Raw genomic sequence first — 27,202 nt, 5'->3', positions numbered from 1 at the left:
GTTACGTATAAATGAAAGGTTTAGAACAGGATAGAGTGGCATGGAGAGCTGCACCAAACCAGTCTATGGACTGATGAATCAAACAACAAAAACAACAAATATTTCTGAGTGTGATTTAATGGAATTTGATGACATTCTTTCAAGAATGAAACACATCATTCTATTTTTAATTAAATGGTTTTGTTTTCAGGTATTATTCTGTTGTTTTCTTTTTTGGGTAATTTCTAAATTTATTTATTCATATATTACTTTGATAGACTGAAAAACTTAACAGTTATAAATTAAACGAGTTGAAACTGAAATGAAAGTGCTTCAAATACCACAGAACACTTTCACTTATGTTATGAGGATGGACAGAACGAGAAGCAAGGAATTACTTTGACAGAGAAGTAAAAGGGAAGAGGCCAGGAATCGATGGAAAGACACAGCAAAATCGGACACCAGCAAAAGGAATGTCAAGTGGGAGGACAGAGGAGCAGAAACTATACTCTGACAGGAAGAAGTGGCGAGCACTTCAACATCACACCTGAGAAACTGGAGCTGAAAAATGATGAAGACGATCATGACTCTCACTTATGACGATCTTTAAGGTTTTGAATCATACAGTGTTATCATAAAAGTATTAACGAGCACATTAGAGCGAATACCTAACTGTGAGAAGTTGAACGAACTCTGTAAGTTAACAGGCTCAGGATTCACAATGCAGCACACGCCTTGGCTGTCTGGTTGGCAGTTAATTCCAACAGGGCATCCCCTGAGGCTGGGACATGGCACATGCTTCAAGAAATTACATTTTCTTCTTCAGAAATGATGCTCGAATTTTGAAAATACTTACACCCCTGAATTTACAATGTTCATAATACTAATGCTCAGTGTAGAAAACAGTGTAGTTTCATTTTTTTTTTAAAGTAAGTACAGTTATCTTAGCAGATACACACACTCTAGGAAAGTACTCTAAGTTCCTATTTTTTCTCTTTTCTCTTTTACAATTTTGCTTTACATCACACCGACACAGACAGGTCTTATGGCAACGATGGTATAGGCAAGGCCTAGGAGAAGGAAGGAAGCAGTTGTGGCCTTAGTTAAGGTACAGCCCCAGCATTCACCTGGTGTGAAAATGGGAAACCATGGAAAACCATCTTCGGAGCTGCTCCCAGATGCAAACTCACATACTGCAAGTTTGATTATGACCTCTTCCATACATCAGTGAAAGTGAAAACAGATTTTAATATCTTTAACAGTTTACAATTTATGTGAGGTGAATATATTAGCTAACTCACCTTATCTAATGTATAGAAATATTTTGTAAATATAGTCCTGATTAATATTAAACCTGCAGAGGTATCATGTTTTCCTGAAAAAACAGTCTTAGAATAAATAACAGCTTTTATTTGATACATATAAAATCACTATGTGAAATGCCAATGGCATTCGCTAACACTATGGGGTTATATTTACAACTAAACACTTTGAGAGTGAAGAGTATAACACTATGTACGCTAAGTGCTTAATTATAACACAGATATACATTACATAATGATACAAGGTTATATTTGTAATACATAAGTCTTGGTGCAGACATTCACAAAGCATGTAACAAAAGTCCTCACACATCTTGTTTGTCGATACAAGAAGAAGAAAAAACACTTAATAGTTTGTAGTTTTCTGATGCGTTGAGGTCACCAGTTGAACATATCGTACACTGGCCTTAGTATGGACAGAATGAACTATGAAACAGACAGGCAATGACTTATAAATATGGTGAAAGAACAACAACTGTGAATGAAAGATTGTAATGAAAATTCAAATCAGCATTGAAAATAAAAGATAATACAGTAAGGTTGAGTGCACACTGGAAGGGACGACACTGTCGGAGTTAAAATGTTTTGGGACTAAATTTGTGGGTTTGCATTTGCATTTTCTTGACAAGTCTCAAGAAATCAACAAACCAAAGGGTTGATTAAAGTGATTCAATGTGGTCTCAAAAAAGGGACATTAATACAATTTCAGCTACACAGTGCTATTCCAGATACTCTAACAAACCATTATATAATATTATATATATGGTATTCTTATTCTGAGAACAGCTATTGGCAAGGAAAGGATGAAAATTTGAAACCTCGCTTTCTCAGAAGTAATTTTTTCTTTTAACTTTGTGTTCCACTTGTAAACCCACAATATTGTGCTTCATTAAGTTGAAGACAGTCTCTGTGATTTCATTTTATTCTGGCTCATTATGGCATCTGATAAATTATTATACTATTATGTTCAGATGGAAAGCAAATTCGCATGCTTTGGACCCATCTTGTCAATCAAGAAAGGAACCTTCCTCCACTTGACAAAATTAAGAGGATGCACATGCATAAAGTGAAATGTCTCTAGTTTCGTTACGACAAGTATAATGCAATCTCCTTCACTGCTTGGTACTAAACAGTCCCTGAGGGCCTCAAATAAGTGCCTGACTTTCTAATAACAAACAATGTTAAACTTTATTGTCAAATTGGTCTCCGACAAATATGACTTGTCTTACACTGTTTCCAGTGTGCACTCAGTCTAAGTTCATAGATGATAAACAGCTGGCACAATAACAGAAATCCTCCACATCCAATTGTGATAGAAATTCACAAAATTTAATTTGTATGTGCTCTTAATATGAAATGAATGTCTATATTAAGATTGTTATTCCCAGAAGTCACTCAGTCATGTTTATTTTCTGTTTAAATATGGTTATCGATATTACGTATGAGAAGGCAACCAGTGCTTATGAAAGTGTGCCATGATGCCCTGGGGAGTTGTGGTATAGTAAAGGATTATTTTATTTTTTTCTGTTCTCAAATCAATGTGAAGAACGCAACTTCTAACAATCCTGGTGCATCCCAATATCTCAAATAGTAAATGACTTTGTTAAAGGTTCTACTAGATGGTATTCTACAATATTATATACATTTCTAGAATACATTTCTAGAGTGTTCTGGAAGCTTACCAAACTTTTCAGTATGTTGTATTTGTAGATAAATAGCTGTTAATTTTGTGTGGTGTAGAGTTAGTGAGGTATTTTTTCAGCCAATATAACAAACACCACCTTTGAATTACTACATTCCCCAATTCAAGACACACTTTAAACTTAAACACAGGCTGAATTTGACAAATCTTTTGCATTGCAAATCATATTATTTTGATAGGTATATACAGATCTCAGGATTTTGCATTACTCTTACAGTAGGCTTAACAGAAAACTGAAATATCACATGAAATTACCTGAATTTCAGTGAAGATATTACTTTCTTTAACCAAATTTTATAAACAAATATATATATTATTTGGCTACTAGTTTTTCTTGCTATACTTGAAGTGTAATTCTAAACTGACCTCGTGGGCACTTATCTGTAGCCAACTTGTTATCAATATAAAGTCTTGGATGTGGAAGACACATTAGCACCACAAGTCATCTTATTAGTTTTATACAAGGGATCTCTTAAGATTCTCTCGTTTAAGCTAAATATATTCCTATCCAGTGTCTTCATTAAGAGTGAATTAAAGACTTTGTCCTTGGTTCTCCTGAAATGATCACAATATGTGTTACATCTTTTTCATGGGGTAAATTTGTTTTACCCCTTTAGAAATATAAAGATCGTACCATATATGTTTTTGGCCGTTAATGACCAATTTACAATGTAATTTTACAGCTAGTAATGAAGCAGTGTGTAACATCATGTAACAATAAGCGGTGGGATCATGAAGTTACCACAAATAGCTCCTTGGTTCACTGTGTTTTCATAAATGTCATAGTCATGTTGAGAAAAAAATCAACCATTCACAAACCACATACTTCGAGGTTGATCTCTGAGATTCAAATTTTATTCTTGCATTGAAAAGTTTGCAAATTTAGTAATCTAAGTAATAATTTACCTCTGCATATATAAAAACCGAAATAATAATTTAATCTCTGTCCAATCCATTAAAAAGACAATTAGCATTCGTACCTCCCAAAACTATCCGAATGTAATATTCACCTGATTCAAGGCAGACTTTCTAATGAGAGTGGGCGGCTTCAGCCATTTATGAGAACTGTGCGTTAATATGGTGGATGACATTTTGCAAGTTACAAGAACGAAGAGAATTATAATTATAAACCCCGTCTGTCTGGGAATCAAACCTGTCTGAAGGCCAAGATGCTTACCATTTAGGCATGGAGCCAGTAAAGACCATGAAACAAGAGAATGAAAGATGCTCTAGATCAACCAATTTTTTTTTTTAATATTTAAAATTTGGCACACAGGAAGGTAAACTGCCTCTCATTCTGTAAACAAGAAACTCTGTTTACCACCAGTGTAAGTAATAATAAAAGCTTCTTTATGGTGTTGAAGGATTGACACAATGAACTAACATGAGGCCTTTGAAAAGGGGTTGAATCACAGAATGTTCAAGAAGGAGGTACTCCGTCAAGCCAGGAAATGGAATGCAAGAAAGCAGCTTATTTAAATATCTTCCAAAATGACAATACAACTGATCATAGAAGTTAATAACGAAGTGAAACATGGTCATGGGTGGAGAAGTTTGTCCTGAATCCTCCAACAATGGTTCAACACCCACGATGATGACCGCAACCTTCAATGAGGAGATAGCACCGGAAGAAGAATTGGCATTATAATTGTACGTGCTCAGCTATCATGTACAGGTATTTTGATCTGATATCATTTAGGCTGCTTGCAACTCAATTCTGATGTTCTATTGTACTCTCCGAGATGCCAAGAAACTGGACCTCTATTGGTTGACCTATGGTTGAGTTTTAATTAGTATTGTCAAATAAACACAGAAGAAGGTCTCAGCAGAGATTTTCTACATAGTAACATCGGAGGACCTGGATTGCTGAATGGACTTTTTCTGCCTTTTTCTTTTTAAGCAATACTCTGTCAGGTTTTAACCTACAATCTTGATATCCAGAGGCTTATGCTCAGCCACTGCACAACACAGAGAATACTATCAGCAATAACAATCTAAAAGAAATTATGTTTTTGTCTCTCGGCTGGAACATGTATGACAAAAAATACTTCATGGTTCATCAGAAAGGATCTTCTTTGTAGGGAAGTTAAAATTTATTATATGCGACCAGTGTTCTCCCCAGAAACTTTCATCAAGTGGGTGGCAGGAATGAGTAGCCGGGCGGGGAATAATACATAAAAAATGAATGTGATAAAATTTCAGGGTATTAACAATAACATCAGACAGGTAAACATTAACTGCAAAATATAACTACTTTAATGTTATTATCACAGAGTATTTTGAACTACTAGTGTTCTACTGCTCATAATTAATTCATTATTTATTTATTTATTTATTTATTTATTTATTTATTTATTTATTTATAACAAGTTGCCTAACGTCGCACCAACACAGACAGGTCTTACGGTGACTATGGGATAGGAAGACACTAGGAGTGGGAAGGAAGTGGCCGTGACCTTCATTAAGATACAGCCCCAGCATTTATCTGGTGTAGAAATGGGAAACCATGAATGCTCGCATGCGATTCCATGTTAATCCAGACACTACGTGACGGTCAAGCTAAATATTTAACCTCCGATGTAATTGAGGGAATTATGCTGATAATAATATTTATAATGTAAATAGTTTTACACTATATATATTTTAATTTGGAGCACTCAGTGATATAGAAATTTATGAATATTATGTAACTAGCAATTACCTAGGTAATGTTAGCCGGGCGGCCTGTAAAATCGACAAGGCGCCCATCAAAAAGGTCCTAGGGAGAACACTGGTGACTGTATGATCTTGGGGTAGCGAGCCTGTCTGGAGGCCCAGCCAGCTGAGGGATTTTTACCTGGATCTGAGGTCTGATTCAAGGTCCATTCAGCCTATGAGAGAATAGTTGAAGAGCTATCCGACAGTGAGACAGTAGCCCTGGTCTAGAAAGCCATGAATAACAACCAATAGTATTAATCACACTGACCCCTCCTCACCACCTAATCTGCAGGCCTTCTGACTGAGCAGCACTCACTTGATAGTCCAAAGCTCATCAGGTCTCTAGTGCTGTGGGTTTGTTTTGTTTATGGCTCTACAATTCAACCATTCACTCTTATCCCCCCTTTTCATTCTTTAATTTACTATTGTACCATCTCCCCTATTCAATCTTTAATTTACTATTGTACCATGATTTGTATACCTTTGGGTTGGACACAAATAAATTACTATATTGAAATTAATTTTTTAAGACAGCTCAATATCATCTTCATAAAACATAATCTTATGTCATACAGCAAGGAATTTTCACTAATATAATTATTTTTGATAACATTATGGAAAAAAATTATACCAGGTGTAAGGGATTGCTAAATTTAAAAGAACAAAAATAAGGACTGTATGTACAGGCATTAGGATGAAACAGAAGATATAACAAGGAACAACAAATTCACTTGTTTTGGCAAGTACAATACAGATTACGCAGGATGATACATATACTTTCTTAATATTGCATCATTACTTGGATTAGTTCAACATAAATGAGTTCTTTTATCAGTCACCTATAAAGTCGTAAGCTTTTTCATTTTTATAAGACATGGAACTGTCTGTGTAAGTCATTCCATTCTCAGCACAGACTAGTACTAAACAGAACACAACAGGTTTCAGCTTATTACTTCACACACAAAAAGTTTTCCTCACTGTACATTCATAAGTTTGGTCTGGCTTGCATCAAACCACAGTCCTATCATGGTTGAGAACAAACTGTTCAACTCGTCACTTTGTACTTTCAAGACAACTTACGGTTGTTAACAAGCAGGGAAACTTAAATAAATGCACAAAAGAGTTTGATTGTTGTCGATGTCTAAGGAGAGTTTTAGGTCATTTAATAATACTAACAACCAGTTGGCACTGGTTGTTCCACTAGATGCCAGCAAGAAACGAAGGACTGATGGCATCAGTGCGTACCTCATCGATAGATAATTTCACGGATTGTGTCACGTGTTATCGTCCTCCGACATGTCACTAGCAGCAGTCACCACAGTGGTGACAGGAGGTGACGGGAGGAGGGCCGCACTGTTATCCTTGGCTTGCATCTCGGTGAAGATGGCTATGAGGTTGCTTATGCCGATGAGGTAGCCGTCCTCGTGATTCCCAACGATCCACTTGGAGGCGTGGTCGATCATCATGCCGTTGGGCAAGACGAGGGTCTTGGCGAAGTCGATGAGCCACACGCTTGCATTGTATTTGTCATGGACAAACAACAACGAGCTGCCTATTACCTGGAACAACAGACAGAAGTTAAATAGGAGAGAGATAAACTTAAAACCTCGGTTCCACAATATTTACAAGGTAAGATGGTGAAGAAAAATATATCAGCTTTCAGCATCTTCTTCGGTATTCTTTATCTGCAGATACTTCCTCCTGTGTCTATGTAAGACAGGGTTTCTATATCACAAAGAAAAAGAAATCAAAAGAGCAATCATCTGGCCTTTTATATATTGTGTATCCATAAAAGAAGGAGACAGCTCCTTCCCTTTCCCTTCTATTCATCAATGCATCCTTCTCCATAAACATTGTTAATATAAATAAGATTATAATTTTGTGTGAACACATCAAATTTTTGCCTCGAATCTTGGATTAGATGTACATAAGTTGAAGGTTGGTTCAGTTCAATGTTTGTACTATTGATAAATTTCAGTTTTTGGTTCTTTATCGACTTAATGACAAATTAAATGTATTCCTATATAAGGAATAATGATACCTTTGCTGGTAGGATGTAGTGTTTACAGTGCCCTATGTCTTCTGGTATGGACTAAAAAAAGAATGTGTTACTTTCATTGACCTGTCTCAGTCTCATCCTTGGCATTGATGCTATGAAAGTGACCAAGGTATGAGTGATACTAGTAATACCATTCCTTATGCAGACAGTCCCTGCTATGAATGATGTGTAAATGTTGCTCATAGGGTCGGTTGGTGCTTGCATTTCAGTGGACTTGGCAGACTGATATGTAATAACAGCTTCTGGTTCGGTGAAGAAAGGAACGGGAAACTACCACACTTCTCATTTCCCTAGTATGCCTCTTCAATGACACCTAGGCTATTTATGACAACTGTTGGCGGAACTGTCGAGGATCAAACCAGCCTTCGGGCTGAATACCCAACAACATACAAGGGATTATGTATTTATTCGCCTTTTTAGTACTTCACAATTTTAACTTATTCAGATTGTTTCAGTCATCGATTTACCTTCCTCAGCTACAGATGCATAAAGCTTACAAAAAGAAATAACATTCACATTAAGACATGTTTAAATAACATTCAAGTTAAGAGAAAGTTACAGGTCAGTAACAAATTCTATCTTCTATAAATGGGAAAATTAAGCCTCACTTCATACATTCTAACTCCAATGGAAACTCTAAAGATTGTGCAGTCTTCAGCAAGAAGCAAAAGAAGGGAGGAAGAAAAGAAACAATGTATTTTTGCAACACCTGCACGAGGGAAACTGGACTTCATCCTGGAATTTGCTTTGAGAAGTACCACACAGCGAAGAAATACTAGTAAGAAAGGGGGCAAACTCTCTCTAACTACTGTACATGTATATTGCTTATAGAATGTATCCTGATTGTTAAATGAATTCATATTTTAGCAAATAAGATTATTTATCATCATTCTGCCTTCATTGTAAACATACTGCTTTCTCGAAGAAAAAAATACAATGAGTACAGGACCACACTAGAAAGACATTCATCTGCAAAGGGTTAAATGTCGAAGTTTGATTTGTGTATTTTATGCATGATCCAAAAGAATACATACTGAGTATGTTCCCAGTGCCTATAACATGCAGAAAGGTGAAAGGGCTACCAAGTGGCAACTAAGCAATGAGTAAATCACACCAAGCAAGGTTATGCCAGCGGCAAGGTACTGAAAGAAAATTAGTTTTGTTAACCAATACTGGACAACTGTGTGTCAATTCAATGCACATTAAAAGATATCACTCCTGAAGTTCCTTTGGAAGTTCTCAAATGTTCACCATAATCTGTCTACAAAGTAACAACCACCAGGGTGCTTGCAAACTACTTTTAAAGGGCATAACCCCCTTCTTCAAAGATGTTTGTTAAATTAAACAGAGTTTCTTCAATGAGAAAATAAGGTTTCTCATTTTCATTCTTTGTTTACTGCGGGGTCAATTTTTGATTCCGACCAATAAAGTGAATATGTGGTCATGTTGGTACAGATTAGAATTTCATAGAGTTACACATAAGTGCACTGTTGTACATTAAATGTAGATAACATCATGTTGTTGGGAGCTAAGAAGAAATTCATGTGGAAGAACTTGTATCGATGAGAATGGAACTCATCTCTGTGAAGATGGAAGTGTCTTGTCCTTTAGTGTTTTTATGTTTCTTCCTTTCTGTTACTTACACTGTAAAATATGCTTACTTTGCAACATTCCAGGCACTCACCTCATGAGTAGAAAAGAAGTGGGAAACTTCCAGTGTTGCTTTGATAGCTTTTAACCTTTGGATGTACTTTGGCTGGAAGAAAAAGATAAGTTCATTTTGAATATTAACAGTTTTGCAGAGAAAGTTATCTAATATAAAGAGAAAGTCACCACTAATATATTAACAGATTAAATAATAATCAGTAAAGCAAATACAAGACATATGCAATAAATTGAGCTAAATAATGGAAAACAAGAAGGGCACAAAAATTATACACTACATCATCATCATCATCATCATCATCATCATCATCTTAATCCCAGCAAGACCCAGATATGCCTTTCACTTGAAAATTTAGAAAGTACTGGGGAGTCACCCTGGATGAGGCTCTTAACATAAAAGAAGTACTGCATCAACACTAAGCCGAAGTCTCAGTACACATCAACATCCTCAGGAAGCTGAGTTCTAGTAAATCGGGTGAACATCCAACTGTGCTGAGGAAGTGTGCTATTTATCTCAGCTTCTCAATGGCAGAGTATGCAAAAGCCTTATTTGATGCAGCCCAGCACAGACAAAGAAGGTGGATACTGCCCTCAATGAAACTGGCAGAGTGCTTACAGAGTGCCTGAAAGCAACCCCCACCCCACTGAGAAACTTCCCCTGTCTGACCTGTCTCGCTCCACCTGATATAAGGCAAGAGAGAGGTTGCGACAAGAGGATGAAGGTTGACCTCTCCTCAACGCTCACCATCTTCAGTTTTTATATCATCGCCTTAAGCATAGGTAAGTCATTATTTCTGTCAGTTTTTCTTAAACATACAACAGCTGACTGAGAACTTCCTAAGGTTTCAGGTTTTAGGTACTGTAGTTCTGAATATATCACACAAGAGTCAGAAGCATATTCTTGTAAGAGTCTACCAATAATAATAATTTATTCACTTTATGTTCCATTAACTACTTTTATGGTTTTTGAAGATGCCAAGGTGCCAGAATTTAATCTGCAGGAGTTCTTTTATGCACCGGTGAATCTACTGATGTAAGGCCGACTTATTTGAGCCCTTTGAAATATCCCCAGATTGAACGGAGGTTGAAGTGCCAACTTGGACTGAGAAATCTGCATTCTTCGGTTTGAGGCACTAAGCCCGAGGCAAGGATCTAGGTACATCTGGATGATTGTGAGGTTCACACAAATAATGAATTTGAGTGTACCTATGTTCATATCTCGAGGTCCACTCAGCCAGTTAAAATTGAAATAATTGATAAAGAGATTCAACCTATTCAATACAAAAGAATAAGAAATGTAGTGAATTACATTCCCATTTAATAAGTAGAAATGGTACCAGTTTCGACCCTAGTCCAGGTCATCATCAGCCGATTAAAACATGAAAAACAATGCATAGGAAAAGGAAATGAAAGATCAAGTACAGTCCAGATCAGTAGAAGATGCGATATAAAAATGAACGGGGGTAGACACTGTAAAACTCAGAAGAAGTAAAATGCAAGTTCACTCAAAAGAAAACAGTGCGCAATTCTCTGAGCGGCAGCTGGATAAAGGGAAATGATGATGATGATGATGATGATGATGATGACGAACCAAGAATTATGGTTGTTATTCACAGAGATAATAAACACTCATCCATTTGTATCCGTTCTTCGCACAGGAATTTGGAGTGGATTACGTTTTTCCTTCAGGAATTTATGTGAAGTAACATGTGGTCAATAATGAAAATATATATATATATATATCGAAAATCTCTTCTTTTATTCCTACAGATTCCTAAACTATTCAGTGATGTTTAAATGATATGCATGTCGAAACCTGCTCCTGGATGATTAGACTTGAAATATGAAGTCTGGTAGAGATATAGTCAATAGTGTAAGAGAAAGCTGAAAAAAAAACTCTTCTGGTTTTCCTATGAACCCCTAGTTTGTTCAGTGATTTTTTAAAAATATGCATATCAAAACCTGATCCTAGATGAGTAGACTCTAAATATGAAGTTAGTTCAAGATATAATCACTAGTGTAAAAGAAAATTGAAAAATCTCTTCTGGTTTTCCTATAAACCCCCCAGTCTATTCATAGATCGAAACATGCTACTGAATGAGTAGACTATAAATATGAAGTTTGGTTGACATATAATCAATAATGTAAGAGAAAACTGAAAAACACTCTTCTGGTCTTCCTATAAACCCCTAGTCTAATCAGTGATTTTTAAAATGTATGTATATGGAAACCTGCTCCTGGATGAATAGACTCTAAATATGAAGTTTGGTTGAGATCTATTCAGCCATTTACCCATGATGGTGGAACAAACAGACAAACAGACACGAAAGCTAAAAACTACTAATATGATCTTGGGTTGACTTAAACCGGATAAATATATAAAACTTCGGCAAAATAAATGACATTTCAGACAGCAGACCCCTAGAATTTTATTTAAGATAATGCATTCTTGTTAAGCAGCAATCTGGCAATGGCACGAGGGTGTATAGGACAAAATCTGTTTCAAGAGATAATGATTTTGGCTTCTTTATCACAACTGTGGTATCAGAGTGAGATACAGTATTTTAGACTATCTACTGTGAGGTCACTGGAAGATAAACAGTTCACATACTCACCACAGCATGAGGAAAGCCCTCAGTGAAGTCACGGAAAGCCTGCACGATCTGCTCTCTCGTTTTTGTGGTCTTGAAGTCCTTGCTAGACTTGCCGTCACTCTTACGAATACCTTCAATGCGAAAGCCCAGGGTAGCTGTGGATGAGATGGTTTCGCGCCAAACCATGTACCTAAAAAGAAAGAGAAAAAAAAACAATATTGTTAAGAAATAACCTTTAAATTTACATTAAACTTTACAAGGAAAAATAAAGTGCACTGAACAGAGTTCATACCTTATAATATTCCATAATTCAAAATTTAACATCATGAATTCAGTCAGCATTCAGTATTGTGTAAGTTTCTCTGTAGCTAATTGGTTGAAGGTGAAACAACATGCTTTATTGCTACTTGTATCTATTATTAAACTAGGGTCACCACATCTACTAGATTGGAGTGAGATCAGAATTATTTATAGTCCAAACACAGGGATTTGAGGAAGAACAGGAACCTACATGAGGTAAATGGTTGCAGGAATGGAAACTTGCACAGGTCTTAAGAATGAGTTACTACTGGGCAAAAAAGAAGGCCAAAAAAATGTTGATTCTGCATGGTCCTATGTATTCCATTGAAGAAGAATAAGACATTGAAGAAGAAAAAGAAGAAGTCCAAGCACATTCAACACAAGATCTTTCTCTTTTCTAGAGAATGTGAAAACTCCCCAGGTAAAATTGGGAAGCACAAACAATCATGTTGGATGCTAAGAAGAAATAGATCTGAAAAACTGAGATTGATGGCAAAAGACTGTCTATGAAGATGACAGTAAGTAAGAATTTGGTTTTTATCCCACTCCTTTCATGTTTTAATATTCATTTCTCTCTCTCTCTCTCTCTCTCTCTATATATATATATTGATACCTCCACTGGACTAACTTACCGGTACTGTGTTTTCTGTATGTATGTTTTCTATCCTAAAATATTCTTCAGTTTATTCCAAGTAGTTCTGGGGTCACCTGATTAATTTTGAGTTTTTGCCACAGTTTTAAGACTAGGCACTGTTCCTGATACCACATTTTTCAGGTGACAATTCCAAACCTAGATCTACTGAGAATCAAAACTCTGCCAGACCTGCTTTTTAATAACTACTGGTACAGTAAACACTCCATATTCTAATTGTGACTATTATTGTTTTTTATGGACTTTAGCTGAATGTTTTACTTGAAATGCAGGAGTTACCAAAGGTTCTTTTAGACAAAGGAATTAGAGGTTCACAGTCTTGTGAAGATATTTCATCAACTGTACCTGGGTTTGGTAACTCCTTTCAGTCGATGTTCCTCTTCTGTTGGAGCTTCCGGGTCGATCTGGATCATCTTCTCGTACATGTCCTGCAATTGATCACAGCAGAATATAGCAACATTTATAGCAGCAAAGCAGCGTCATCATTTTCAAATGATTGAAATGATTGGGGAACAAATAGGACTCTACAACCCATAAGGATATTCTGTCTAGAAAAGTGAAAGAGGTATTGTGGGCTATGGCTATGAATTGTATCTGTAGCTACATGTTCAGCCTCCACGAGACCGAGAAACTAAGGTCAAGTGTTACAATACTGAATTTTCTTTCTATTTAAACCTAAGGGGTTATTTGACCCTGTTTGGCAAAGGAAAAGGAGGTGAATTATTACTATTATGGCTACAATAAATGGTAAGTCGAAGTGAAAGGTTAAAAATTGTGCGATTGTAGCATTGTCTACAGCAAATCCTCCTCAGAATCATTGTGCTAGGTCGATGCCTAGAAATGGAACAGCTGATAGGTTTGTAATACCTGTGGCACCTCGAAATGATATTTGGCCTCAGGGTAGGACATACAAGGCTGCCCCTATTACTGGGAATAGAATAACTACTCCTATAGACTACTACTATTACTACTACCAAAAAGCATTCACCGACATACGGGCCAAGAAGGCCCTTGGAGGAGCATAATATAAAGGCTTCCTTCACCTGTAACCTCAGCACTCAGTGGGATGGAACATTAATTCTTAGGAGGACTGGCCATAGAGCTACAGTGGACCTCAGGGCCAAGTGCCTCACCCAAAGCAGAAATCTTGTTTCTATTTTCTATTCTCCCCCCTCATCTACATCAATCTAGGAGAACCAAGCATGCCTTGGCTAGGAAGCACCTATGCCTCTTACTTAGGTTCATAATTTTGTTTTCCCCATAAAATCATACCAATGTGATTGATGAAACAAACATTCCCAGCATCAAAACCAAGAATTCAAGTTAATAATGTTATTGGCTTTACATCCCACTAACTATTTTTATGTTTTTTTGGAGATGCCGAGGTGCTGGAATGTAGTCCCACAGGAGTTATTTTATGTGCCGGTAAATCTACCAAGAAGCTGACGTATTTGAGCACCTTGAAATACCATCGGACTGAGCCATGATTGAACCTGCCAAGTTGGAGCAGAAGACCAGCGCCTTAACAGTATGAGCTACTCAGCCCAAGAATTCAAGTAAACAGATACAAAATCTCAAGGAAGAATTATGTCATTGGACAATTTATACCCTTTAGTTCTTTTATATCAGGCTAACTGGTTGAATGGGCAGTGTATCAGCCTGCAGTGCCAAGAGTCGCTGGTTAATTTTTCTGGCTGGGGGAATGTGGTTTTTTTCTTTGTCTCAATATATACCTCTTCATGCTAACCATCACAGAAGCACAGTTCTACACTTTGCTCCATACAGGCGTGATATGACCATAGAACTGGGCCAAGTCCACATTCTTGTCATAGAGTGGTTCCAACTACTTCTATTTCATATTGTTTTTCCTTGGACCTTCCCCTCCACTAAACTAAAAGCACTAAACCAATGGCTCATATTGGTGATTAAGGGCCCTAAGCCTGCCAGGGTGACTGCTGCATTATCAGAAAGCTTATAATAGGCCAGGTAAACTTGTTTCAATCACCAAACAAGGATTAAAATCCTTGTCCACACATTTTTCAGTTTGGTGAATTTGAAAAAAATGATGAACCTAATTTTTGCAATTCTTTTATGCTAACCAAGCATTCTTTTATGCTAACCAAGCATGTTTCTAAACAAATCAGCTGAGAACGTGAAGTATAATGTGGGCCTCACCTTGCGCAGTTTGGGTTTCTCCTTGGCTTTGGCTAACTCCTCCTCCAGGTAGGTACGAACTCCAATCTTACAGTCCATTACACACGGGGATGTGAAGTCTCCAAGTAAATCCTGTAGTTGGAGGTATACTGCTGGAAATGGTCAAGGAAGGATATCCACAACCTGTACTCCACATTACATTACGTAGTCTCACAACTGTCAACTAGTGCTGGATTTATAAACTGACCAGTTGACCAAATACAGGGAGATGCAAAGTTCACCAAGAAGTAGTAACATATTATTGTTGATTTATTTACTTTTTAATTGAACTCACTACATTTATAAATAAAGAACAAAACAATAATTATAACTGTCATATTATTAAAAAAAGATCACATATTTTAAAATTAAAGATAAACTAGTGGAACTGCTCTGGTCTGCAGCACTCCTTATACATAGGTCAGATAACTCTTCTCGATAAGCCTGTCGCAGTCATATTGTTTTGCCTGCCCTTTTCATTAGTTTTATGAACATTTAATACCGGTACATAATAACTGATCCATTTGTAATTTAGTTTATAACACTTCTTTCCGTACAATACTCTCCATGCTTCGACCCTTCGGCTGAATCTGGATCTTAAAATTTTCAAACGATCTTGCACGAGATAGTACAACTTACGATTGGTCATGGCTGAATACTGGTTCAGGTAAGTAGACTACCCACTTTTTCAAGAGTTTGTCCATGCGTTTTATTAATGGTCATGTCTGGCTCCTTGGCTAAATGGTTAGCATGCTGGCCTTTGGTTCAGAGGGATACGGGTTTTACGCCTGGCCAGGTCGGGGATTTTAACCTTCATTGGTTAATTCCTCGGGGGGATGTAGAGGAGAGAGGTTGGATTGGGAGTGGATTGTGAATGAAGAATGGTTCATGGACCGAACAAAATGGAAGGGGCTCATATACCACATCTGGGAAACTGGAGTTGGTCAATAACAATGATGATGATGATTATACCTACAGGGCGTATGATAACTATACCAACCAAAAAATTAGGGATGCTCTTGTGTTATGTTAAGAATGATGGTGCAATCAGATTGGCGGGAAAATATTCGTTTTTGAGAAAATGAAGTTACTTTGTGCTTTGTTGCTTCTGGGCGCGTGATTCAAATAGACAAACTCGCCATATTTGCTGTGCCAGAGAGTCAGCTGCTGCCTGCTGTTGTGCAGCAGAGGAGTGAAGGGAAGGGAGAGGAAGAGCAAGACACACCACACATCCTGAACAGAGTCCAAAGGTCACTACTACACCGTTGTGAACTGTGCAATGAAGTACGAGGGGGAATATTCAACATCTCCTACAATCAAACCCCTGGACGTATTGTTTCCTTTAGTCAGTCTTTCATTCTATTTACAATGTTGTGAGTGAAGGAGTACACAATCGTGGGGCAGCAGTATTGCATCGTCGAGCATGTCAAATAATAAAGAACGTTACTGCGACCAACAGACGGGAGAGAAACGATCTGGTGCATTCCTTGACTGAAAAGTGTGTTGTTGTACTGTGTGTGCAGTTTAATAAACAAACTGTGGATATTTCCTGTAACAGGTAATGACAATCCTGTGCGGGATGAACGAAGAAACTTGTGCGTACATGCGGAGCATTATCTCTGTCTCCATCATACACTCCACTTCCCCTGCCTCCCCTTCTCTTCCTTGATGCACGGCAGCGACTTTTGGTCTGGCATAACAAATACAGCGAGTTTGTCAATTTTAATCACGCACCCGAACAAAGTAACCTCATTTTCTCGAGAAGAAAAGTTTTCTCCGCCTATCCGATTGCACCATCGTTTTCAACATAAAACAAAGAACATCCCTGATTTTTTGTTGGTATAGTTATGATACACCCAGTATAAATTAAGTATATTTGTGTGTATTTATTATCTTTTTTTGTATTAGCATTGCAACCAACTGAACAGAGCCATAAAAGGCCAATGGAGAACTGCTGCAGCTGTTGTTGGAGCTCATGGTACTGTGCCAGTCTCCTTCATCTAGTTCTAGAAAGGACAGGATTTTGGACCTCGTCATACCTATAATATGTGGCTCAGTGAGGTTAGTGAGAACTCACATCTACAACCTGTGAACGTCATTTATAATCCTCATTCTTGCATTTTTTAGCCTCCCTTCAATCAGCCTACTGATAATACCTACATGTTACTTCTCATTTTCATTTAACTATTATACAGCTTGTCCATTGTTGGCAGCCATACAGAGAGGGAAGTTGATGGTTTAATAAATGATATTTCTCTCTTTTGTAACCTTTATGCATGTAACTGTGGGATGCTTTGTTTCATGATATTGTGTCCTAACGCCTAAAATAGACTCATACTTTGGTAATATTTCAGCTTTAGAACCTGGTAAGTTTTGCTAATGTTATTCGTTTCACATTTTTGAGTAATTATTTCTTCAAAAAGTTTATTTCTGAACAATTGATTTTTGAAAACTTAATTTCTACAGTAATAGTTGATGTAATACTTTTCATTATTTCCTCAGCTTCAGCAAGTGTTTTCAAACACTTAGTGAGAACCAAAATGTTGGAATTCCTTCGCATTCAAATATTTCTTTAATTTGTCAGAGTTAGTGCTCCTCGGGTTGGGACTTCATACTGAAGGGACGGTGGTGATTAATGTTTAAAGGGAAGTACAACTGAGCAACCATCCAAGCTTGAATATAATCAGAAATAAAAACGGAAGAGATCCGATCCTTCAAAAAAATTAAAATATCGGTAAAAGAAAGAGAATATGAGGACAAGAAAATGAGATACCCTCGGCCTCGCGGACCTAATATCTCCGAGGTTGGAAGAAAAGAGTTAACCGAGGTCGGACAGGAGCCTGACAAGCAAGTTGAGGCATGTGGTCGCCATTCGACTTTACCCCTAAGGATCTCGTTTTTGGTCCCTTTTTATGAAAGACCACTATCACCCACACATGGGCTGTATAAGAGTCTGCTCAGTTTTATCATAAAGAAATGTACAGAGTTTTCATACTGATGTTAGCTGCCAAACATTCTCTCCTTGTCTGTTACCTCTAGCTTATTGAATAAAGTACGGTAGGTATTTTTAATCCATTCAAGCTTTCGTTGCTGCATAGCAGATTCGCTCAAAAATCAGAACGATGTAGGGATAGTTTGATCTAACAAACGAGGGTTTACATCTTTCTTGCAAAATACAGGAGATCACTACTGAGGGAATAACTGAATTACATGTTTTTAAAGTGAGAAATCTGAAAGGAAAAGGAGGCAGAAATGAGAGAATAAGCGAGAGAAAAGCGAAGAACAGAACAGAAATACTGTTCGGTATACATAGTGAAAGAAAGACATTCACACATTGCTTCCCACAGCCAAGTTAAGTTACTCCGCTAGTCTACAGACAGTTAGTTATGAAGAGGACACTATTGTCTTGAGGGGTCGTAAGGATACAGTCGCCATCCTCGCACGTCACTGATCCCTTATACTCGGGAACGTAGGGTCTCAGCACGTCCTTCATGAGCACCTTGAAGCAGAGTTCCTCCTTAGGACACAGCTTCTTGAGGATGGTTCCTTGCTCAGGTCCCGCCTTGAAGTTACCTGCAACATAACATTAGCAAAGATTAAAATATAGTAGGGCCTATTAACGGCATTCCGAGCTCGTCAGAGAACCTTTCTTCATAGAACAATTAAGATAGAAAATGCCCCTATCATCCACAAAAGCACATCAGGAACTCTTGGAAGAATTTCAGAACAAGAAAAAAGAGATATGGCTGGAATTCTACTCGATCGAAGCAATGACGTCTACAGACTTGAAAGATGTGGACTACGATCTGCGCCAAACGCTGACACGATTCGCAGTGCACGGGTTCCACCATCGCGTATGCAAGAAAGTATCGTATGTATGTGAACAGTGCGATAAACAGTGATCTGTATCATGCACTATGGTGTCACCAGAGACGTCCCTAACACAACTTTGTAGTGACTGAATTGCTATATGCAGAACATCTATGCACGTTGTGCGCTTTTCTCTTATTATTATAAACTACCATGGTACAAATACGAACCAGTATGCACGATGATTGATGAGTTACCACTACTTAGGAGTTCTGCTGTTAAGAAGATTTGAGAAAATAAATATAAAACCATGTCCTGTTCTCAATTTTTGCCACTTAACACCGATTTGAAAGTAAACCTCCTCATATCTTCAGCTGCTATCTTACAGACATTTTGATTTGACGCCATAACTGAGAAATCAGAACTCTCTTGCGCGATCTCTGGCTGAGTTTTAACGTTGTCATGTACAGACCAAACGAGTCATCAAAGATCTCCGACATCACGAAGGCCTGAAAGGATTATTTTCCGCCCTTCTTAAATCCGACTACCTCTACCCAGTCTGAACTCGTCTGGAGGCCGATACTCGACCACTGATTTACAGAAGGAACTGCTCTGAAAGCTTTTTGTACAAAATGTTCTAAATACTGTCTTGCAACTTTTTTTTTTTTTGGACAGAAGCAAAATTTGCCTTCAGAATAGGATGCAGAACTGCAAGGGGATTACAAACAATGGGCAGATTTTCATATAATCTACACTGTATTAACAAACTAAAATTTATTTATTTACTGCGCACCACAGGGTTTCCAATCCCATTTACAGTGCTAATTGTTTACATGTGTTTGCCAATAAGTTTCAAATTAGTCTAATATCAATCGAATATCTAAACTATTCAAGTATATTTACAATGAGAAAGAAACAATATTTCAGATCTAATGTAATTCAATCCTTAGGCCCTACAAGAAACTAGTAGATAAAAAACAATTTTGTATCTAAACCAGTCTAATATCCTATCTGAACAATTTTAAATTTATATTTACAACAACAATAATAATTGCTTTACGTCCCACTAACTACCTTCTGCGGTTTTCGGAGACGCACTGGAGCAGGAATTTTGTCCCGCAAGAGTTCTTTTACGTGCCAGTGAACCTACCGACATGAGGCTGAGGTATTGAAGCATCTTCAAATACGTACCACCAGTCTGAGCCAGGATCGAACCTGCCAAGTTGAGGCCGGGAGGCCAGCACCTCAACCGTTTGAGCCATTTAGCCCGGCAATGAGAAACAATATGCCGTGTCTAATCTAATTCAATCTTAACAAGAAACAGTAAAATGAAAACGAAATTTCGTATCTGCACTATTATGTTTTGCTAGTTTCTAACACTCATATAAATATTTATAGGATAGGGATTAATGTAGATGGTTTGAAATACATGTTATGGTTCATATCAGCATTACAAGTTATTTAGAGACTTTTCACGGAGATGGAGAATTGTAGAAACAGGTCTACAGGTACACAGAAGTCTAAAGAATAAATTATAGCTTGTAGCGTGGGGAATTTTTGTGAGTGGTTGTTCTGACTTCCTTTATTCTGAAATGTTATGAAACTCAGTAGCGGCTGCTCGCCATCAAACTGGGAGGGCAAGTCTGATCAGCAGAGAATAGCGTTGGAACTAAATACATCTCCTGAGGTTTCGTAAAGGCATATATTGGCAATCGGCCCCGTGGTGTAGGGGTAGCGTGCCTGCCTCTCACCCGGAGGCCGGCCCCGGGTTCGATTCCCGGCCAGGTCAGGGATTTTTACCTGGACCTGAGGGCTGGTTCGAGGTCCACTCAGCCTACGTGATTAGAATTGAGGAGCTATCTGATTGTGAGATAGCGGCGCCGGTCTAGAAAGCCAAGAATAACGGCCGAGAGGATTCGTCGTGCAGTTGAGCAGTGGTCGCTTGGTAGGCCAAGGCCCTTTAAGGGCTGTAGTGCCATGGGGGTTTATATAATGGCAATAGTGTAGCATCGTAAACATCTCCTTACAGCCTGCCCAATGCTTTCTGGACCGGCCACCACTGATGAAAACCTCAAATCATACAATGAACAAACCGGGCGATATTTTTCAGAGCCTTGTACACGAAAATATGACAAAAAATTGTATTTGCCAGCTACCTTTTAACATACAGTACTCATATATACATTAACATTGGCATCATTTTTAATGAAAATTACTCAAATTTTACGGACTATGTACAACTACAAATCATTAACAACTGACTTCTAAGAGAGAAATGTATTTTCCCACCTTTCAATACACTGTTAAGAAAAACTTTACACTATCAATAAATAATGAAAGTACATTTTGTATAACACCAGAACATGTTACGGTTTTCGTTGGACCATCATCAGCTGACTAACAGAGACATTCTAAAACGTTGCTATAAAATATGATTCATAAAAGAGACGGTGTGTTGAAATCCATGTCCACTAAAATATTTATTTATTTATTTATTTATTTATTTATTTATTTATTTATTTATTTATTTATTTATTTATTTCTCTCTTTTTTGCGTTTAGGCCATCTGTGGACCACGGTGCTTGTGTTCTAACTGTTACTGTAGTCACGTCCTAGTTCGTGAACCATGGGCAACGGCTGAGTGGCCCAGTAAGTGGTCCTGAGAGTCGGGATACCAGTTGCTATGGAATGGGAGTGGGCATCTCGGATATATTCTGAGTCGTGGCCCTCCTTGTGCTCAGGCGGCTAGGACTATACAATTCACCGGTGGTCCATAACCCGTTAGAGGAGAGATCCTCACTTGGACTATGTGCAAGTAGGGCAGCATCCTGCTTCATGAATTTACCGAGCTCAGAACACTTTAAGCAAGCCTCGGACCTATGGGAGTAATGGAGTCCCACTCCCATTTGACAGGTGAGGGACTCCTTGGAAACAACTTGGCGAACGAAATGGAATTCGATGGGGAGCTATCAATATTAATAGGACTTATGGAAGAAAGAAGGTAGAACTGGCTGAGTCAGCAAAGAGGATGCATCTGGATGTGCTAGGAGTAAGTGATATTCGGGTAAGGGGAGATACGGAGGAAGAGATGGGAGATTATAAAGTGTACTTGACGGGTGTTAGAAAGGGAAGGGCAGAGTCTGGGGTAGGGCTCTTTATCAGGAATACCATTGCACGCAACATAGTTTCGGTTAGGCACGTAAATGAGCGAATGATGTGGGTAGATTTGTCAGTGGGAGGAATTAGGACAAGAATTGTGTCCGTGTATTCACCATGTGAGGGTGCAGATGAGGATGAAGTTGACAAGTTTTATGAAGCATTGAGTGACATCGTGGTCAGGGTCAACAGCAAGGATAGAATAGTGCTAATGGGTGATTTCAATGCGAGAGTTGGGAATAGAACTGAAGGATACGAAAGGGTGATTGGTAAATGTGGGGAAGATATGGAAGCTAATGGGAATGGGAAGCGTTTGCTGGACTTCTGTGCTAGTATGGGTTTAGCTGTTACGAATACATTCAAGCATAAGGCTATTCGCCGCTACACATGGGAGGCTAGGGGTACCAGATCCATAATAGACTATATCTTAACAGACTTTGAATTCAGGAAATCTTTTAGGAATGTACGAGTTTTTCGGGGATTTTTCGATGATACAGACCACTATCTGATCTGTAGTGAACTAAGTATCTCTAGGCCTAGGGTAGAGAAAGTGAAATCTGTCTGCAAACGAATAAGGGTAGAAAATCTCCAGGACGAGGAAATTAGACAGAAGTACATGGATATAATTAGTGAGAAGTTTCGAACAGTAGACAGTAAGCAGGTTCAGGATATAGAAAGTGAATGGGTGACATACAGGGATCTTGTAGTAGAAACAGCAAGGGAATGCCTAGGAACAACTGTGTGTAAAGATGGGAAAAGGCGAACATCTTGGTGGAATGATGAAGTGAGAGCAGCCTGTAAACGTAAAAAGAAGGCTTATCAGAAATGGCTCCAAACAAGGGCCGAGGCAGACAGGGATTGGTACGTAGACGAAAGAAACAGAGCGAAACAAATAGTTGTTGAATCCAAAAAGAAGTCATGGGAAGATTTTGGTAACAACCTGGAAAGGCTAGGTCAAGCAGAAGGGAAACCTTTCTGGACAGTAATAAAGAATCTTAGGAAGGGAGGGAAAAAGGAAGTGAACAGTGTTTTGAGTAATTCAGGTGAACTCATAATAGATCCCAGGGAATCACTGGAGAGGTGGAGGGAATATTTTGAACATCTTCTCAATGTAAAAGGAAATCATCATGGTGGTGTTGCAAACAGCCAAGCTCATGGGGAGGAGGAAAATGATGTTGGTGAAATTCTGCTTGAGGAAGTGGAAAGGATAGTAAATAAACTCCATTGTCATAAGGCAGCAGGAATAGATGAAATTAGACCTGAAATGGTGAAGTATAGTGGGAAGGCAGGGATGAAATGGCTTCATAGGGTAGTAAAATTAGCGTGGAGTGTTGGTAAGGTACCTTCAGATTGGACAAAAGCAGTAATTGCACCTATCTATAAGCAAGGGAACAGGAAAGATTGCAATAACTATCGAGGTATCTCATTGATTAGTATACCAGGCAAAGTATTCACTGACATCTTGGAAGGGAGGGTGCGATCAGTCGTTGAGAGGAAGTTGGATGAAAACCAATGTGGTTTCAGACCACAGAGAGGCTGTCAGGATCAGATTTTCAGTATGCGCCAGGTAACTGAAAAATGCTACGAGAGGAATAGGCAGTTGTGTTTATGTTTCGTAGATCTAGAGAAAGCATATGACAGGGTACCGAGGGAAAAGATGTTCGCTATACTGGCGGACTATGGAATTAAAGGTAGATTATTAAAATCAATCAAAGGCATTTATGTTGACAATTGGGCTTCAGTGAGAATTGATGGTAGAATGAGTTCTTGGTTCAGGGTACTTACAGGAGTTAGACAAGGCTGTAATCTTTCACCTTTGCTGTTTGTAGTTTACATGGATCATATGCTGAAAGGCATAAAATGGCAGGGAGGGATTCAGTTAGGTGGAAATGTAGTAAGCAGTTTGGCCTATGCTGACGACTTGGTCTTAATGGCAGACTGTGCCGAAAGCCTGCAGTCAAACATCTTGGAACTTGAAAATAGGTGCAATGAGTATGGTATGAAAATTAGCCTCTCGAAGACTACATTGATGTCAGTAGGTAAGAAATTCAACAGAATTGAATGTCAGATTGGTGATACAAAGCTAGAACAGGTCGATAATTTCAAGTATTTAGGTTGTGTGTTTTCCCAGGATGGTAATATAGTAAGAGAGGTTGAATCAAGGTGTAGTAAAGCTAATGCAATGAGCTCGCAGTTGCGATCAGCAGTATTCTGTAAGAAGTAAGTCAGCTCCCAGACGAAACTATCTTTACATCGGTCTGTTTTCAGACCAACTTTGCTTTACGGGAGCGAAAGCTGGGTGGACTCAGGATATCTTATGCATAAGTTAGAAGTAACAGACATGAAAGTAGCAAGAATGATTGCTGGTACAAACAGGTGGGAACAATGGCAGGAGGGAACTCGGAATGAGGAGATAAAGGCTAATTTAGGAATGAACTCGATGGATGAAGCTGTACGCATAAACCGGCTTCGGTGGTGGGTTCATGTGAGGCGAATGGAGGAGGATAGGTTACCTAGGAGAATAATGGACTCTGTTATGGAGGGTAAGAGAAGTAGAGGGAGACCAAGACGACGATGGTTAGACTCTGTTTCTAACGATTTAAAGATAAGAGGTATGGAACTAAATGAGGCCACAACACTAGTTGCAAATCGAGGTTTGTGGCGACGTTTAGTCAGAGGCTTGCAGACTGAACGCTGAAAGGCATAACAGTCTATAATGATAATGTATGTATGTAATGTATTTTTCTCAAGATCACAGTAAACAAATACCCAATTGATCCGTTGAATGAGAAAAATAACAGTGCTCATCTTAAGCCACACACACAAACTACTACTAACTTTAAAACAGACATAGTTAATATACATAAAAGAAATAAAAAACACCACAATTTATAAACAAAAACAAAAAGAAAAGAACACCACATAATAACCTACCGTCCGGCCAAGTCATCACCCCTGGTGAGAAGAAGGCCACCCTCCCAGTGATGACTCGACCGGCCCTTCCCGTGGAGACCTCCTGAAGGCCCCAAGATCTAACCAGATGACAATGTTTTCCTTCTCACCATTCCACTCCTAATCGTACTCCTTGGAGATGCAATGAAGTCCGTCAGATACTCCGGATATGTGACCCCCTCAGATAGGGCCACCCAGTAGCCATTCTCAGTGTCTTCATGTAAATGTCCACTAAAATATGGCGCGATGATTTTAAATAGTCTACTTGTGAGTCTTGCAACTAAATGCATACTGCATTATTACAAAATATTGTTTTACAAATTGTAGAGCTACGATTATTAATAGAGTGAAGTCTTTCTTAACAGTGTACTGAAAGGTGGACAAATATAACTTTTCGAGTCAAGTCTTAATGATTTGTAAGTCAATACGGAATCATCACGAGGTTTGTTGCGTGTAATATACAACGACATCACGCAGAAACTCCTCTATTAGCTGTACTGCTGGTAATGGATTTGCTGAAATGTTACCGCCCCAGTTCTATACTTCGCAGTTACAAACTCCTGTAACGACTATGATTTTTCTGGTATGTGCAATCTGTTACTTCCGTTCAACGAAACCTAAATTATATTCCAAAACACAGACGGTTGGCGACTATTACGAAGTAACTTCCTATTTTATGCGCCCTCCGTATCAGAGTTGCCGTACCGTGGTTGTTGAATCACTGTCCACATGCCTTCTACTGTTTGGTCAGGCGTATCAGACTGTATTTGTGATTCCTGAAGATGAGATCGAAATAGGCTGCTTACCTACGGAAGGGTAGTCACGTTGGAAATAAATAAACGTCCCTTCCTTTTCCGCTACTGCCGGCCCCGTGGTGTAGCGTGCCTGCCTATTACCTGAGGCGCCGGGTTTGATTCCAGGCCAGGTCAGGGATGTTTACCTGGATCTGCTTTCTTCTTTTTTTTTGCTAGTTGCTTTACGTCGCACCGACAGAGATAGGTCTTATGGCGACGATGGGATAGGAAAGGGATAGGGGTGAGAAGGAAGCGGCCGTAGCCTTAATTAAGGTATAGCCCCGGCATTTGCCTGGTGTGAAAATGAGAAACCACGGAAAACCATCTTCAGTGCTGCCGACAGTGAGGTTCGAACCCACTATCTCCCGGATGCAAGCTCACAGCTGCACGCCCCTAACCGCACGGCCAACTCGCCCGGTACCTGGATCTGACGGCTAGTTCGAGGTCCACTCAGCCTACATGATTATAATTGAGGAGCTATCGGATGGTGAAATAGCCTGTTGCGCCATTGGGTTTGTATTCCGCCACGGGCAAAACTACTTCACGATATAGTTTAGTGTTTCAGGACGACATTTGCAGGTTCAGCTAGAAATAGTAGGGGAAAATCTGGCTTTAAGTCACTTTGGAACTCATGGAGTCAACTGTACAAGCACGGAAGCTTTTTATCCCCACCATTGCACTGTAGCGAAAACTCTAGGCCGAATTCAATGAGACAATTCCCAGTCGATACACTTTATGGAGGAAGCCTTCGATCGAGCAACCATCTCATTTACATACAAACGGTAGCACGGGTTGGGCTGCAGGATCGAGGAACGAAAAGACCTCTCCTAGGCGCGATTACAAGACAACTTTAATTACATGTCATAACAATTCTATAAGACTCAAGTGACGTCATCGAACATAACTTCTACTTTATAGGCTCCACATGATTGAAATGCTGCAACCTAAAAAGAGAACTGCATGTGCGCAGTTCTACAGACTGAGTTATCTACGAGTTTACATTAAGACATTATTCTTACGGTAAGCCAACTGTACCGCGAGAAGGAAATCCTTTATCCCCTTCTGTACTCATCACCACGCTTAACAGCAGTTATGTACGTACATACATCCATACAAAACAACATTTCTCTATACCATAAGGAAAAGAACAAATGATATCGAATCATTTTTGGAAGAAAAATTATAAAAGATTTGTGCAAATACAGTACACAAGATGAAATGGGTGTATTCCAATTGGGTACCGGGACGCATACAATCTGTCTTTGATTGTTTTTCTTCAGGGTCGCTCGTGCACATTTCGAATGTCCAATCAATCAATCAATCAATC

The 27,202-nt window shown here is 38.7% G+C and overlaps 1 protein-coding gene across 7 annotated transcripts in view; it reads right to left on the bottom strand.

Moving 5' to 3' along the window:
- Window positions 1–1,207: 1,207 nt before the first annotated feature.
- IP3K2 (Inositol 1,4,5-triphosphate kinase 2) overlaps window positions 1,208–27,202 on the bottom strand; it is a 402,764-nt gene continuing 376,769 nt past the window's right edge. For 4 of the 7 annotated variants that reach the window (XM_067155630.2, XM_067155636.2, XM_067155634.2 and 1 more), the window contains 6 exons: window positions 18,563–18,736; window positions 15,146–15,276; window positions 13,316–13,398; window positions 12,040–12,208; window positions 9,444–9,515; window positions 1,208–7,259 (listed from right to left, as the gene is read on the bottom strand). In XM_067155630.2, the coding sequence (XP_067011731.1) occupies window positions 6,975–7,259; window positions 9,444–9,515; window positions 12,040–12,208; window positions 13,316–13,398; window positions 15,146–15,276; window positions 18,563–18,736 (914 nt within the window). In that variant the 3' untranslated portion in view covers window positions 1,208–6,974. The remainder of the gene's footprint in view (window positions 7,260–9,443; window positions 9,516–12,039; window positions 12,209–13,315; window positions 13,399–15,145; window positions 15,277–18,562; window positions 18,737–27,202) is intronic. The other 3 variants (XM_067155631.2, XM_067155633.2, XM_067155632.2) reach the window with 3 other exon arrangements.

The sequence above is a fragment of the Anabrus simplex genome, chromosome 11, assembly GCF_040414725.1.
Source record: "Anabrus simplex isolate iqAnaSimp1 chromosome 11, ASM4041472v1, whole genome shotgun sequence".
Lineage (NCBI taxonomy): Eukaryota > Metazoa > Arthropoda > Insecta > Orthoptera > Tettigoniidae > Anabrus > Anabrus simplex.
Note: the sequence above shows the minus strand (reverse complement) of the source record. Positions and strands in the feature narration are given on the sequence as shown.